The sequence below is a fragment of the Callorhinus ursinus genome, unplaced genomic scaffold, assembly GCF_003265705.2.
Source record: "Callorhinus ursinus isolate GAN/ISIS: 27379988/994484 unplaced genomic scaffold, GSC_fseal_2.0 scaffold49, whole genome shotgun sequence".
Lineage (NCBI taxonomy): Eukaryota > Metazoa > Chordata > Mammalia > Carnivora > Otariidae > Callorhinus > Callorhinus ursinus.
This window is the reverse complement of record NW_027397111.1, coordinates 1,187,097-1,199,661: the sequence shown is the minus strand read 5'-3', so window position 1 is coordinate 1,199,661 and position 12,565 is coordinate 1,187,097. Positions and strand designations below refer to the sequence as shown.

The 12,565-nt window shown below is 48.1% G+C and overlaps 1 protein-coding gene across 16 annotated transcripts in view; it reads right to left on the bottom strand.

The window, feature by feature from the left end:
- PLEKHA7 (pleckstrin homology domain containing A7) overlaps positions 1-12,565 on the bottom strand; it is a 212,477-nt gene that overhangs the window by 10,461 nt on the left and 189,451 nt on the right. For 13 of the 16 annotated variants that reach the window (XR_012375347.1, XM_073882837.1, XM_073882840.1 and 10 more), the window contains 6 exons: positions 8,103-8,211; positions 7,503-7,729; positions 4,027-4,215; positions 3,810-3,927; positions 1,720-1,823; positions 1,031-1,231 (listed from right to left, as the gene is read on the bottom strand). Coding sequence is in view for 15 of the 16 variants with exons in the window: in XM_073882837.1 (XP_073738938.1) it covers positions 1,031-1,231; positions 1,720-1,823; positions 3,810-3,927; positions 4,027-4,215; positions 7,503-7,729; positions 8,103-8,211 (948 nt within the window). In the remaining variant the exon portion in view is untranslated. Of the gene's footprint in view, positions 1-1,030; positions 1,232-1,719; positions 1,824-3,809; positions 3,928-4,026; positions 4,216-7,502; positions 7,730-8,102; positions 8,212-12,565 lie in introns of those variants that run through there. The other 3 variants (XM_073882838.1, XM_073882849.1, XM_073882850.1) reach the window with 3 other exon arrangements.

Genomic DNA, 12,565 nt, shown 5'->3' with positions numbered 1-12,565 from the left:
GTGTCTACTGTCTGGGTGTAAGGCATGGACTTTGATCAACTCATAATGCCTAGACCTCTGCCCGTGATCACGGCCCTCAGGCAACAGGTTGGCTCAGCCTTGTGGGGCGGCTTTTGGGTTAAGTGAATTATGAGTCAGTAGCCCTGCATCATGGGGACAGCAGAAAGGTGAGTCACACATGGGAGTGCTAGCTAGGCTATGGAGACAAGAGCTGCTATTACAAAAGCCTCCTAACAAAGAGCACAGGCCCATTAGGGAATGTTCAATGCAAATTAGAAGCTTCCGTCAACACAATCAGGCAGGATTAGAGAGGCAATGAGCGGTAACACTAAAAGCAAAAGAGCTTGTGCGATGAATTAGGGAAAGAGCAGTCTGGTTAGAGGGCTAGGGAAACATGTGATTTCAAACAACAGGGAAAAGTCAAAAGTTAAATGGAATGTTTCCCAAAGGGACAGAAGGGGACTGTGGGCAGGGTGCAGTGCCTGCAAGCACACCAGGGGGCAGCACAGGTCCCCCCGCTCTCCAGGGGCACCGTGAGGCCTGCCAGCACCACGAGCTGGGGGAGAATGCCAGCCCTCAGGGCTGTGGAGCCCGACCCTGTGCTCAGCTGCTCCGCAGGGCATCGCTCAGAGGTCTGGGAGGCTGGCTGGCTTGCACTCCTCCTCACCAAATCATATCACCACCTTCCTCCTCCATTCCTCAACTCTGTACTCCCAAGTCCTGGATCCAGCTGAGACTCCAAATGCTACAAAGTCCTCTCTCAAGTTCAGCCTGGGGAACAAACTTGGGACATTTTCTCCGGCTGCTAGGCTCCTGCCGTGACATCCTCACTCTTTCTCTGATTCCGGATCACCCTCTGACCAGGTCACACAGGTGGCCCGGGTTGTGGACACACAGCCCGTGGGGTGTTCTCTGAACCATCTCGGTGGAAAGCCTACTCTCTCTGGGGTGTGACGTTCTTGTGTTTGGGGAACTCGGGGAAGCTCTGCTCCCCGTCCCAGCCCCACCTGCCTGGACCCTCCTAACATACTGAGCCGAGATCTCCGGGGAGAGGTTGGCTGAGGTAGCGGGACGAGGGCAGACCCGTCCTCTCTCCTTGGCTCAGCGTCCTCTTGCGCTCCCGGACCAGCGCCTTCTGGTGCCGCTTCATGCGCTCCAATTGCTCCTCCACACTCATCTTGCCCCGCTGGTGGTCCCCTGAGTACAGGCGCTCCAAGGCACTCTTGGGTCTCTGCGGAGCAGGAGGGTGAGAGGCAGCACAGCCGGGCTGGGACCCAAAGGGCAGCCATCATTCCCAACCTCTCTCTCTCTCACACGCACATGCACGCACACACGCACGCACGCTCTAGCTCCTCTAAGCACACTCAGGCTCTCTGGAGAGGACCCCATTCTGCAGATGCAGACACTGAGGCCCAGGTCTGTCCAGCTGGACACACATGTAGCATGTGATGGGGCCAGAACTCAGGGTACAGACTTTCTGAGTACCCTCCTCCTGTGAGCCTGAAAGGCAGGAGAGAAAGGTGAGGGGTGGTCCTCAAGAAATGGAGAGAGCCAGATGATGTCCTTCTAGGTGGGCAGTGGGAAAGGTATCACTGAGCACACGGTGACAGGGACCCTGAGCTCAGGAGGGGCTGAGGTCACCTCAGAGGCCATCCCTGGGGCTCACAGGATTGCCAGTCACCATCCACCTCAGAACCCTTCCCTCTCAAGGCCACTCACAGGGAAGGTCACCTTGCTGCTTTCGGCATTTAGACCCCTCCGGAGCGTGACGTAGGGAGCAATGGTGGATGACTGCTGGAGCCTTGATGTGGACCCCGAGAGCCCTTAATGAGGAAAGAGAAGTGCAAATTATTTGTGATGGGGTGGACAGGCCACCAGCCCCTCCTGAACCACCTCCCACTCCTGAGAGGAGACCATGAGGACCTAGCCAACAACCCATTCTTCTTCCTCCCCAGGGCCTAGAAGAGAAAGGCCCAGTAGAGGATGAGGGGCCAACCCAGGGGTGCTCTTTGTCCCCAGCGGGGAACAACATCCCTGGAGCTCTATAGACCACCCTAGTCTTCCTTCACATGCAGAAGACCTGGGCTGCCTGGCAGGTAGAAAGGATGAAGGGGAAGGAATGCCCTTCATCCTTTCTTCCTGATGCACTCCTATGCATCCTGCATGACCCAACCTGCATGCCCTGCCTGTGTGAAGCCTTCCCAAATGCCCCAGGCAGAATTTATTATCCTCTATATCCTTCAGTATATGCATTGGTTACCGCACTGACCACAGCGCCAACACAAGTCCAACTAGCCTGCAAATTTAACAATGCCTGCCTGACCGACTGACTGAATGACTGAATGAATAAATGAAGGAAGGAAAAGCAGCAGCATCAAGTATTTATTGAGCACTTAACTATGTAACAGGCAGGCACTGTGCTACGTGTTTTATATAGATTTTGTTCCACTGGCCTGACCATGGAAGCATTTCCTGACCATTGTAGAGATGCACAGTCTAAGGCTCAGAGAGGTCAAGGAACTTGTCCAAGGTCACATGGTAGGAATATCACTGACCATGTGCTTCCCATGTCTGGGTCCTATGGCTTAGAGAAATCACGTCACCCTGGCTGGCTGGTGCCACCGCCTGTGCTTTCTCCACTAACACCCATTCTGATCAGCGGTGGTCCCTGACATCTGGAAATGGGCATCACACCGACTGAGGACACCACTAGCACTTAGCACGTAGGGAAAAGAATGATCAGTACCCTGCAATGCAAAGAGAATCCTCGGCAACAAAGAACTGTCCTGCCCCAAATGCTACTGTCATTGATATACACCTCCAGGCCATAATGAATTAAGGGAACAGTGTCCCTAGGCACAGTGCCAAGGGTTGCTATGGCCCCCTTCAGCAAAGTCCAGGGCCTACACCCTTCAGGGACCAGCTCAGGGCATAGCATGCCAAGGCTATGTGTGGCGGGCTGGGAGTCCCATAACCCTGCAGGTGCCAGAACCATAGCTGTGGCTCCTTCTGCTTCTGCACCCGGCCAATGGGGAAAGCACTTGACCGCCCACCTTAGGGAGCAGACAGGAGGATCAGGTGAGGAACGGATGAAGGAGTGTGGTCAGCCTGCTCAGGGATTCCAGGACACCCAGATGCAAAAAGGTCAGACCTCCCTTTAAGGGGATTTCTGAGAAGAGGGTCTGCTATGGGGACAAGGGGGATATGGGAGAACAGTGAGGAGGCAGCCCCACTGAGATAAGTGTGTTTATTTAAAGAAAGGACTCATGGAGTCTTAGAGTGATACAGGAGAGCAAACATCCCTCTGGAAGGCCTGCGGTGGCCAAACTGATGGCAGTCACCCAACATCCCAGCCTGCAGGGTGCAGTGGCTCTGGAGCCAGAACACTGGGATTGTATTCTGGCTCCATCACTTGTTGGCTATTGGGCAAGTTAGTTAATTTCTCTGAGTCTTAGTTCTCTTATCTCTACAATGGGGATGATGATAATAGGACTTCCTTCGTAGGATTATTATAAATATTGACTAGGTGAATATAAAGAGCCTGAAACCGTGCTGGGCTTTAAAGTAATTGCTATTATCATTATTTCCAGGGGGCAGATGTAATAAAAGAGGAAGAGAATCAGGATGTGGGCCAGAGGAAGGAAGGACAGGCCCTCCCTGCAGCCCAGAGTCTCCTTGACAACTGCTGCCCATGCTGAGGCCCCAAGCTGCAGGCAGAAGCGTGTAAGGTACCCGGTGAGCGACCGGGGAGCAGTGGTATGGTAGTAGTGGGGGTTCCCAGAAAGCCTCCATGGACAGGTTTGCCTTACCTCTGCCTGGCAGTGTCTGGTACCTGCTGTCAGGGCCCACTAGTCCCAGGGAGGGCTGGGCCATGTCCCCACTGAAAGTCACCAGCTCAGGCTCACTAACGTATGACCGGAGCTCCACCTGTGGGCAGAGTCTGAGGCTGTCGTACCTGCCCAGTGTCATGCCACCTTCCCTCCCCTCACACACAGCGGGGCAGCCCCAGGGGTCCTCCCTGCTCACCCTTGAGTCCCCATTCACACACTGCCCCTGCTCCCGGTCTCGCTTCCTCTCGTCCGACTGGCGTTTCAGACCCCTCACTGAAGTGTGCCGGATGATAGTGGCCTCCTTTGGCAGAGGTGGCACAGCCGGGGGCTGGTCCTCTGGACTGTAGAGCTCAGGGAGTGGGGGCCTGGGAGGTGCCTCGTCTTCCTGCTCAGAAAAAGAACCAGAATCAGTGCCCGGTGAGAGGGAGCTGGAGGGAAGATACCTGGTGGCACCACTAAAGTGGTGGCCCAAAAGACTGGAGCAGGCCTGAGCGGGCCACCTCAGGCCTGCAGAGTAGGACCACTTCAGCCCAGGGATGCCAACATTTCCCCTGGATGAGCTGCAAAGAATGGGGATGCCTCTGCTCTAATTCTATTCTTCCCTTCAATTCACTCATTTTCTACTTTTCAAAGCGTTACCTATACAAAATCTGGTCTCCTGGGTCCGTGGTCTTACTCCACTTCCTTGAAGCATTCCTTGAAGGTGGGGAGGGGGGAATAGGCTGGTAACTCTGTGCTTATCTGTATGTCTATGACAGCACACCACCACCACCGCCACCGCCATCACCTGGAGAACAAACATCTACCCCATCTACCTCTACCTCAGACCTTTATAGAGTCTGAGAACTCTATAAAAAGTTCTCAGACTGGGTGCCTGGGCGGCTTAGTTGGTTAAGCGACTGCCTTCGGCTCAGGTCATGATCCTGGAGTCCCGGGATCGAGTCCCACATCGGGCTCCCTGCTCAGCAGGGAGTCTGCTTCTCCCTCTGACCCTCTTCCCTCTCGTGCTCTCATTCTCTCTCTCTCAAATAAATAAATAAAATCTTTAAAAAAAAAAAAAGTTCTCAGACTGAGCTGACTCATTGTCCCTGCATGGTCTCTGGATCCTTCAGCAGGTTGCGATCTGAGCAAGGACAGTCTACATCCCCTGTCCATGCCCTTTCTATCACAAATGTGGGTGGCTACAAAATATTTCCTCCTTCCTGATTCAGGGGCTGAATAAGCAGTCAGCAATGGGTGACTCACCACTGCCTTCCTGGCAGCCCACTCCCTGGGTAGTGATGAATAGAACTATTTTCCTTGAAACTGACCCCCGACCCCCTAATAAACATTCTCTGAGGGCTGTGGCTTCTGCGCAGACCAAGAGCCTGGCCCCTGACTGCCACGAACACCCACTCCTGGAACCAGGGACCATCCTTCCTAACCGCCCCCCCACTTCCTTAGTTTAATTTTGCTTTGTTTTTCAGGATTTTGGAAAGGTCAGAAAAGGGTGCTTAAGTTTGCTCTATGAAGATAGTTTATCAGCATTCTAGTAAAGTGACACAGTTCACTATTGTGTGAAAGTTAAGCCTCCTGTCCCAGATACCCACACAGTCTCTGAGCATCAGCGGCTTCCAACCCTGACAATGTCCTGGAATCACCAATTTCTAAAAGGCTCCCCAGAAAGAGAAACACAAAACATTGACACAAACACAAAACTGCCTTGGACTGAAGAAAAGATGGAGGGTGGGAAGAGACATTTTATTATATACTTTTTTGTATCTTTTGATTGTGTGCCCTTTGAGAATATTATCTAATAGAACAGTGACATTAAATTCAAGAAAATAAGCCAAATAAAAATGAAAGAACTATAGCTACATGCAACAATGTGGATAAGTCTCACAAACATAATGTTGAAGACAAGGTACAAGATACAAAAAAATACAGTACCGCGTATAGGCAAAACTCAAGTGTTTAGACACAGGTAGCAAAATTAAAAAAAAAAAAAAAAAGGCAAGGAAATTATCCAAAAAGTCAAGATAGTGATAATAGTTACTTCTGGCAGAAAAGGACTGATGGGCCTGAGGTCTCTAGTTGCAGACAAAGTTCTATTTCTTGGTTTGGGTATTGGTATAAATGGGTGGTCTCTTTATTATTTGTTAAATTATATATTCATGTTTTATGTCAATCTCAGGATATCATTGTTTCACAAACAAAAATATAAAACAAATAAACAACAATAACAAATGGTAAACCTGGTGAAGGAAGGGAAAGAAGACCCCCCCCCCAACCAAGGACTCTGATGTTCAGCCAACTTGAAAAACTCTGCCTGTGGGCCACAGAGGACTCAGCTGTGAAGAGCTTCTGTGACCATCTACTCCAAGCTGCTTGTTGTACACAAGGGGAAACTGAGGAAGTCCTTGCCCAAGGACCCAGTGAGAGAACAAGAACTGCAATCCAGGCAGTCCAGCTCCCAGGCTACCATATTTTCCCCTCTGCTCCTCATCCTGGCTAGCAGGCATTTTGCCTTAAGTTAGAAGCTGTCTGCCCTAGCCATTTCTGCTGTGTTTTACTATTTCCCACCTCCTGTTTTGTGACCTCTTAGATATAAAATTGGGAAGGAGACCTCAATGTGAAGAAATTCACAATGACTCAGTCCCAGCATCTGTCTTCCAGCTCTAGGCCCTGGGAGATGGCTGGAAGCAGGTAGACAGTGAGGACCAAGGTATGGGAACTTGCATGTTTTAGCCAGCACTGCACACCAACCCTGTCAGAGGTCCTAGGCACACCCCGTGCCCAGGCAAAGCTCCTCTAAGCCTTTGTTGGCAAAACCTGGAGGTCCCCTCTACTATAGCTTCCCTGTCACTTGGACCAGATCCCTGGTATTCTCCAGCCAAGGCTGGCCTGGCACTGGAGATGTGAACCATCACAGTACCTGACCACATCTTCTATTTTCTTAAAGTCTCCTGTGCTCCCAGACTCTGTCAAAAGCTTGGCCCTTCTCTCTGCCAGGCAAGCCAAGGTACTGGCTCAGGCAACCACAGGGGCCACAAACCTGATCTGAGGATCTGGGCTGAATGTCCAATTAGATGGTAGATGGCACAAAGAACAGGAGATGTGGATTGGATCCGCTAACATGGAGACCTTCAGTAAATGTTAATACCTTTGGGCCTCAGATCTCTTATGTGGGGGATGGGATATAGACCTTCCTGTCTATACTCCATGAGGTTATTGTGAAGATCAACTGTATCCTACAACCCAGCAGAGTGTTCAACTGCCAGTGAAGACAAAGACACTCTTGCTGAGAGGAGTCCATCACCCAGAGGTTTGAGTAACTACAGGTTTGCATGGAGTCCACATGGGGCAACCACCTGCTGTGTGTGATATATATCACAAATTCCATCCTACTTAGCACAGTCACTTCCTCTTGCTGGGCCTCAGTTTTCCCAACTGCAAAATGGGAAGACTGGGCTAGATCCCCTCTAAGGGCCCTTCCAGTTCTGGAAGTCTAAAGCACAACGTTTGGCTCCACCACTCTCTTAACTGTTCATAGCTTGGGACTCTGGCTGGTTCTGTCTCCCCAGGTTTCCCCAAAAGCTTCTCTTCCAACAGAAGCTGACCTGAGGACAGAGAGAGACAATCATCTCCCAGGGAGAAAACAATGGCGCTCAGCTCCTAGTCATCAATACTTACAACTTTGGGCTTCGTTTTGGTTGGTGACTGAAGAGGGGATGTCACTTTCCTCAGTTGGGGTGGATGAGGTCGGTACGGCACATAGGTTTGCAGCTGGGGGAAGAGTCGAACCTCCAGAGGGGTCCTCACGGGGCTGGCGGGAGGGCTGGGTTGTGGGGGCGGCTTGCTCTCAGAAGTCGAGAGTGAAGGCACAGGCGGGTGAGGAAACAAAGGCACCGTTTTTCTCTCTAAGGGGCATGGAGGGAAACAAAGGATGGGCTGCAACAAGGACCTTCTTCCTTGGAGACAAGGTGAGTGACTTATGCCATAAAGATCTGACCTCCCCAAGGGTCAGTCCATATACGTGGGTGCTGACCTCCAATCCCCCCACCCCCAGGAAAATTGCCCACTCACCTGGATTTTTTTTTTTAAGATTTTATTTATTTATTTTACAGAGAGACATAGTAAGAGCAGGAACACAAGCAGGGGGAGTGGGAGAGGGAGAAGCAGCCTCCCCGCAGAGCAGGGAGCCCAATGCAGGGCTCGATCCCAGGACCCTGGGATCATGACCTGAGCCAAAGGCAAACGCTTAATGACTGAGCCACCCAGGCGCCCCCTCACCTGGATTTTTGACCGATTCCACCAGGATTCTAAAGTTCTCTTTATTTGCACTCAGGCCTGCAATGACATCTTCAATCCTCCAGAGATCTTTCTGTATCTGCGATTTCTCCTGAGAAAGACAAGGTGGTGGTTCATTTCCTTCTTAGCACTTCACCAGAAGTTTCTCATTAGGACTTATGCTGTCATTTCAGACATAGTCCCTCACCCTAGGGGGGGGGCGGGGGCAGCATCCTCTTTGGAAACTCCACCAGGGCTAGACCCATGCCTGCCTCGGAGCTTCACAGGGAAGCACACATACAGAAGATGCCCAAGATCCAGGGAAGAAATTCAGAGGAGCTTTCTCTGATTCACCTTGCCTAGTTCCCCCTAATTTAAAAAGAAACTGCCTTAAATACTGCACACTTCCACTTATAAAGTATCTACAGTAATCAAAGAGACAGAAGAGTGGTTACCAGAGGCCGGGGTAGAGATGGGAATGAGGAATATTGTTTAATGGGTACAGGGTTCCAGTTTCGCAAGATGAGGAGAGTTCTGAAAATTGGCTGCACAGTGTGAATGTACTTAACACTACTCACCTGCACATTAAAAATGACTAAGGTAATAAGCTTTATGTTATGCATATTTTATCACAATTAAAAAAAAAAAAGACTGTTTTAGGCAACCATGGCAGAAGGGAAGAGAAGGCAGAGACTAGAGGTTACACTATCCCCAGAATATAAAGAGCATCTTTGAAAAGACAAAGCTGAATCCTGGGATTTGAGGTTCATTTAAAAGCACAATGGGAGTGAATATTTGGCAATAAAAAGAAATGAAGTATTGATACATGTTACAACATGGACCAACCCTGAAAATGTTTCTGCCTTGTGAAAGAAGCTAGACACAAAGACCACATTTTATATGATTTCACTTATACAAAATGTCCAGAATACGTAAATCCATAGAGACACAAAGTATAACAGTGGTTGGCTAGAGCAGAGCTGGGGAGTTCAGGGATGATGAAAATGTTATAAAATTGATTGTGGTGATAGCTGCACAACTCTGAATATTCTAAAAACCACTGAAATGTAGACTTTAAAAGGGTGAATTTTATGGTATATGAATTATGTGATAAAATCATTATTTTTTTAAACGTACATGTCCACATGCACACTCTGACAAGTCACAAACGATATCAGAGAGGGGTAGGTCCTAGCAAGACGTGAGCAGGTTTTATCACGATTAAGGGACTCTGGGCATTTTACTGAGTACAGCTGACACACATTACATCAGTTTCAGGTGTGCAACATTGTGATTCAACTTCTCTACAGCTTACACTACGCTCACCACAAGTGTAGCTATCATCTGTCAAGATACAACACTATTACAATATTATTATATTCCCTATGCTGTGCCTTTTATTCCCACAATTTATTCATTCCGTAACTGGAAGCCTGTACCTCCCACTCCTCCTCACCTGTTTTGTGCATTACCCCCAACCCCCTTCCCTCTGGCAACCATCGGTTTGTTCTCTGTGCTTACAGCTCTGATTCTTTGTTTAGTCTTTTGTTTTTTAGATTCCACATGACTGAAATCATGTGGCATTTGTCTTTCTCAGTCTGACTTATTTCACTTAGCATAATACCCTCTAGGTCCATCCATGTTCTTGCAAATGGCATGAGCTATCTTTTTTATAACCGTATAACATTCCATTGTGTGTGTGTGTGTATAATACATCTTCTTTAGAAATCTGTCTAGCAATGGACATTTAGGTTGCTTCCGTATCTTGGCTATTGTAAATATGCTTCAATAAACATAGGGGTGCATATATCTTTTCAAATTAGTGTTTTCATTTCCTTTGCCTAAAAACCCAGTAGAGGAATTGTTGGATCATATGGCATTTCTAATTTTTTTTGAGGAACCTCCATGCTGTTTTCCCGAGTAGCTGCACCAATTTACACTCCTCCCAGATAGTACATGAGGGTCCTCCTTCTCCACATCTTCACCAACATTTATTTCTTGTCTTTTTGATTTTAGTCATTCCGACAGGTATAAGGTGATCTCATTGTGGTTCTGATTTGCATTTCCCTGATGATGACTGATGTTGAGCATTTTTTCATGTGTCTGTTGGCCATCTGTGTATCTTTGGAAAAATGCCTATTAGGGTCCTCTGCCCATTTTTAAATGTTTTTTTGTTCTCTGGGTTGTTTTTTGTTTGTTTTTTTGGTGTTGACTTGTATAAGTCCTTTATATATTTTGGATATTACCCTGTGGATACCTTTTAATAGAGTTGTTTAAACATCAAATATTCTTTTAATTTTTAAAATTATTGTGGGAGAAGTTAGCCTTGATCACTCCCCATGGACTTAAAAACAAAGGCTTCACACCCCCTCTCCTCTCAAGGCACCCAGCCACCCTCAAGTGGAAGAATTCTTACATGTGTGATACTTAGGGACTTTCCTGATTCTACAAGTAGACTATGTGCCCTTGGTATATCTCCACAGGCCTGCATTTCAGATACAGAACTATAACTTATATATGTTATAGTCCCAAGCTATGAACAGTTAAAGAGTGGTGGAGCCAAATGTTGTACTTTAGACTTCCAGAACTGGAAGGGCCCTTAGAGAGGATCTAGCCCAGTCTTCCCATTTTAATGATTCAGTTTCTTTTTTTTTTTAAATTAGCATATAATGTATTATTTGTTTCAGAGGTAGAGGTCTGTGATTCATCAGTCTTATACAATTCATAGCGCTCACCATAGCACATACCCCCCGCAAGTGTCCATCCCCCACCATCCCCCCTCCAACAACCCTGTTTGTTCCCTGAGATTAAGAGTCTCTTAATATTTCTCTCCCTCTCTGGTTTCATCTTGTTTCATTTTTTCCTCCTTTCCCCTGTGATCCAGGTTCTTAGCACATGGATGGTGAGTGAAAAAAGGCCCGATCATAGCAGGAGGGGAAGAATGAAGGGGGGGAAATCAGAGGAGGAGACGAACCATGAGAGACTATGGACTCTGAAAAACAAACTGAAGGTTGTAGAGGGGAGGGGGTGGGAAGATGGGTTAGCCTGGTGGTGGGTTTTGGGGAGGGCACGTTCTGTGTGGAGCACTGGGTGTTATATGCAAACAATGAATCATGGAACACTACATCAAAAACTAGTGACGTAATGTATGGTGATTAACATAACAATAAAAATTTAAAAAAAACTAGTGATGTAATGTATGGTGATTAAAATAACATAAAAAAAAAGGCCCAGTCACATAAAATTCCCTGATCAAATGTTGTCCAACAGCTGAGACAACAGATGTCTGAAGCCTCCCTCCTAAGGGAGCTCACATTCTCATACTCTCTCCACCCTTCCAACACTAATGCACATCCTCAGGGCTGATAAATAAGGAACGGGCTTGATGCTCAGCTCCACACCAAGCACGACAGACATAGTATTGAACCCCGAGTGTGTGTGTGTGTGCGCGCGCGCGCGCGCGAGTGTGCGCGCACTACCAGGATTATCTCAGGAGCAGAGGTCCCCAAGTAGAGTGCTGGGAACAGGTAAAGGAGGAGCGTTAGATTAAAATCAACTCTCTCCCCTCTCCTCTGGAAGTCTACCTGGCATATTTTTACCTGTTAGTTTGCAGTTCTGCCCCCATTTAGCCTGTCACCCCCACATGTAAGAGAAGAGCAAGGGCAAGCAAAAGCCAGAGAACCTCTAAGTTTCTCCAAGGACGATGGAATTTCAGAACTTAATAACAAGGTGAAGAAAGTTTTTAGGAAGCAGGGGGTGGTGTTTCATCCCTGGATCCTCACACCATGCTGGGCAGAAAGGCTCCTGTGGACTGCATTCAGCAAACGCCTGAACTTGTTCAGAAGCAGGGACACATACAGGTAGCCTCACTATCACTGCCTCTCACAGTTGCTTCAATGTTCTTTTATTCTCTGGCTTCCCTGTGCAGGGAGTCACAAGGATCTTCATAAATAAAGCCACTCATCTTTACTGAAAAGCCTGTGAATTTTCTCACAGCCAAACCTGGCTAAAGGGAGGCAGGTTCCAAGCCCCTTCCTGAGAATGTGTATATGGGGCTGCACACATATCTCCACTGTTCATGATTTATTCAGGACTCTAACAGCTTGCCTGGCCTAGAATTACACCAAAGAAGTTAGCACAAAGCCTGTTCAAAGAAGGGCTTTATGAGCTTCCCAGATCCTTGTGGCAATCGGGGAAAGTATGAGCAACGCCACCAGGCTAGGTGGAAGTCAAGTTACAGAGGCCACGTTTCAAACTAGCCTATCTCTTCATAACTTACTTACGTGGTTAAGTTCTTCAGGGAGTCCGTGACGAGACTTGTACATTGTGCCCATTTGTTTTCCAGGGCAGAGAAAGGGATTCTCGGACTGTGGTATGTTAAGTCACCACGAAATAAGGCATGGTAGAAACACCAAATGGCCAATGACCACATAAAAAGATGTTTAACCTACTAGTAATTAAATAAA